The 2,178-nt window shown below is 39.8% G+C and overlaps 1 protein-coding gene across 3 annotated transcripts in view; it reads left to right on the top strand.

Moving 5' to 3' along the window:
* The window catches only part of nmd3 (NMD3 ribosome export adaptor), an 11,260-nt gene that overhangs the window by 3,071 nt on the left and 6,011 nt on the right, over positions 1-2,178 (top strand). For all 3 annotated transcript variants that reach the window (XM_032510319.1, XM_032510325.1, XM_032510327.1), the window contains exons 7-8: positions 837-927; positions 1,654-1,732. In XM_032510319.1, the coding sequence (XP_032366210.1) occupies positions 837-927; positions 1,654-1,732 (170 nt within the window). The remainder of the gene's footprint in view (positions 1-836; positions 928-1,653; positions 1,733-2,178) is intronic.

The following is a 2,178-nucleotide window of genomic DNA, read 5'->3' as shown; positions in this document are numbered from 1 at the left end:
ATTTTTTTTTTAAACATGCTTAGTTTAACATATTTGATTAGCTGAAACATAAAAGCTGTTTTATTTTGCCAAAGGATATATTCTGTGAATGTGGTTGTCAATGTAGCAAAAGGGCTTGAAAAGTAAATTGATACTGAGTGGCTACAAAGGCTGTAAACACACATTCACAGGGATGTTAGGCAATTGCATGTTTGCTTCTGCACCCCTCGATCATGACCCTGTATTTCACTCCCATTAGAATTTGTTTATTTTGGTTTCTCTAATTTTTTCATTTTAAGTGTTCCCCGTTTACTCTCTTTTCACAATCCTGTTATGTTGTGTTAATTTTGTAATTGCATTTTAAACGCTGAAGCTGTGTCTGTGAGGTTTTATGTAAAATAAACCTACTGCTCTTGGTAAATGGCAAGATAAACAACACTCAATCCTAGGGTTGGCCTTTTTCCTTTTATGACTGATGTGTGGAGGTAAACCTGGCTTAGCTACAGTGCTACAGAGACCAGAGATTTATAAGATGATTACTTAGGAACAAGCTTCAGCCAAGATACCCTTGGTTGACTTGATGCCTTCTGCAGCTACTTCTCAATAAAGTCACTTCTCTTCACTGAAAAGCTTTTACCATGAAGCAGCTATACAGGAAGTTAGGAATTGGCAGGATACAAAATCATGAACGGTCTACTTGTTCTCACTTGGTCCTAGCAGTGTTTTGCACGCAGAGCACGTCTTCCCAACTACACTTTTTATAGATATTTATCATTGTTTTTTGTTGTTGTTTTTTTTAAAGTTGAATAGATATGAATCTCTGGATGATGCTGAAAAATGTGTTTATTTTTTTACAGACCGTTCATAAAAAGACATTCTACTATCTAGAGCAGCTGATTCTCAAGCACAAACTCCACCAGAATGCCCTCAACATCAAAGAAATCAATGGTAAGTCAATGGCATATGGATTCATTTATTTTATTTTTGCATGTTTGATAGTATACAAATCTTTAAAGGGAGAGGTCTGTTTATATTCCTCAGCGCCTCTAACCCAATTCCACTGAAAAGTGGGGACCTTGTCTGATTCGTCATCGGCGTAACTAATGTGGATTAGAACCGAGCTGAACATAATGATGCGTCAAGTGTTAATTACCTCGTACCACGCAGCAAGCCATGCATGCATATCACTGGCCCCAACCGGTCCACACGGCTGTCGTCGTGTGGGCCTCAGGAGGGCATGCGTTGTGCATCTAATCAGTGTGTAATTGGAGCAGGCATGGCATACCAGATTCCTACGATGCAAGCTTGAATCATACCCTACGTAGAGATGCTAACCGCTACAACACACACACACGCACACACACACACACACACACACAGGCACAAATGCAATGCGCTGAGTTTCTATGCCTGGAAGCAGCTCTCTGTGCTCTTGGACAGGGTGAAGTGGAGTTTTGTCTGGTTGTGTAATTTAAATCATGTCCATATCTCGGCAGGACTTAAAAGCTCTATGAAGGCTACAACATATGGCTGCCATATTTTCTCCCATCTTCATCTGCTCTCACATGTGTTGTATGCAATGCATATGTGCTCTGCAGTGGGGCTGACCCGTGAAGCACGCCTGTGATTAATTCATTGGTGGTGGTGTTTGATGGTATTTCTCTCCTCTGTCAGATGGGATTGATTTCTACTATGGCTCCAAGCAGCACGCTCAGAAGATGGTCGACTTCCTCCAGTGCACCGTGCCCTGCAGGTGAGCAACGCCTCAGCCTGTGTCTATGAAAACATTATCCACATGAGGCTCAGTCTTAAAACAACAACATTACTCCTTTTATTTAAATGCTGATCAGAGGATTAAAACTGATTATGACTGCCTACTTTCAGTCTTCATCCAACACTCCAGACATTTATTTATCAAATATGTCAATGTCACAGAAAGTAATATGCTAGAAGGCGTTTAGCAAAACGTGGGTTAAAGTATAAAATGTCCTAATGAAAGAAATGCATGGACAAAGAATACAGCTCTGTTAACAAACAATAGGGGTGGGGGGGAAAAAATTGATTCTTAGATGCATTGTGATTTTCTCTAGAACGAAGTTTTGTATATATACACATGATCTAATAAGACATACTTAAAATAATTAGTCAAAACACATAAAGGCTTTATTACACCACCTCATGTTTCATGTTCTAAGAAGC

This window comes from Etheostoma spectabile, chromosome 3, assembly GCF_008692095.1.
Source record: "Etheostoma spectabile isolate EspeVRDwgs_2016 chromosome 3, UIUC_Espe_1.0, whole genome shotgun sequence".
Lineage (NCBI taxonomy): Eukaryota > Metazoa > Chordata > Actinopteri > Perciformes > Percidae > Etheostoma > Etheostoma spectabile.
This window is presented reverse-complemented; position numbering and strand designations above follow the sequence as displayed.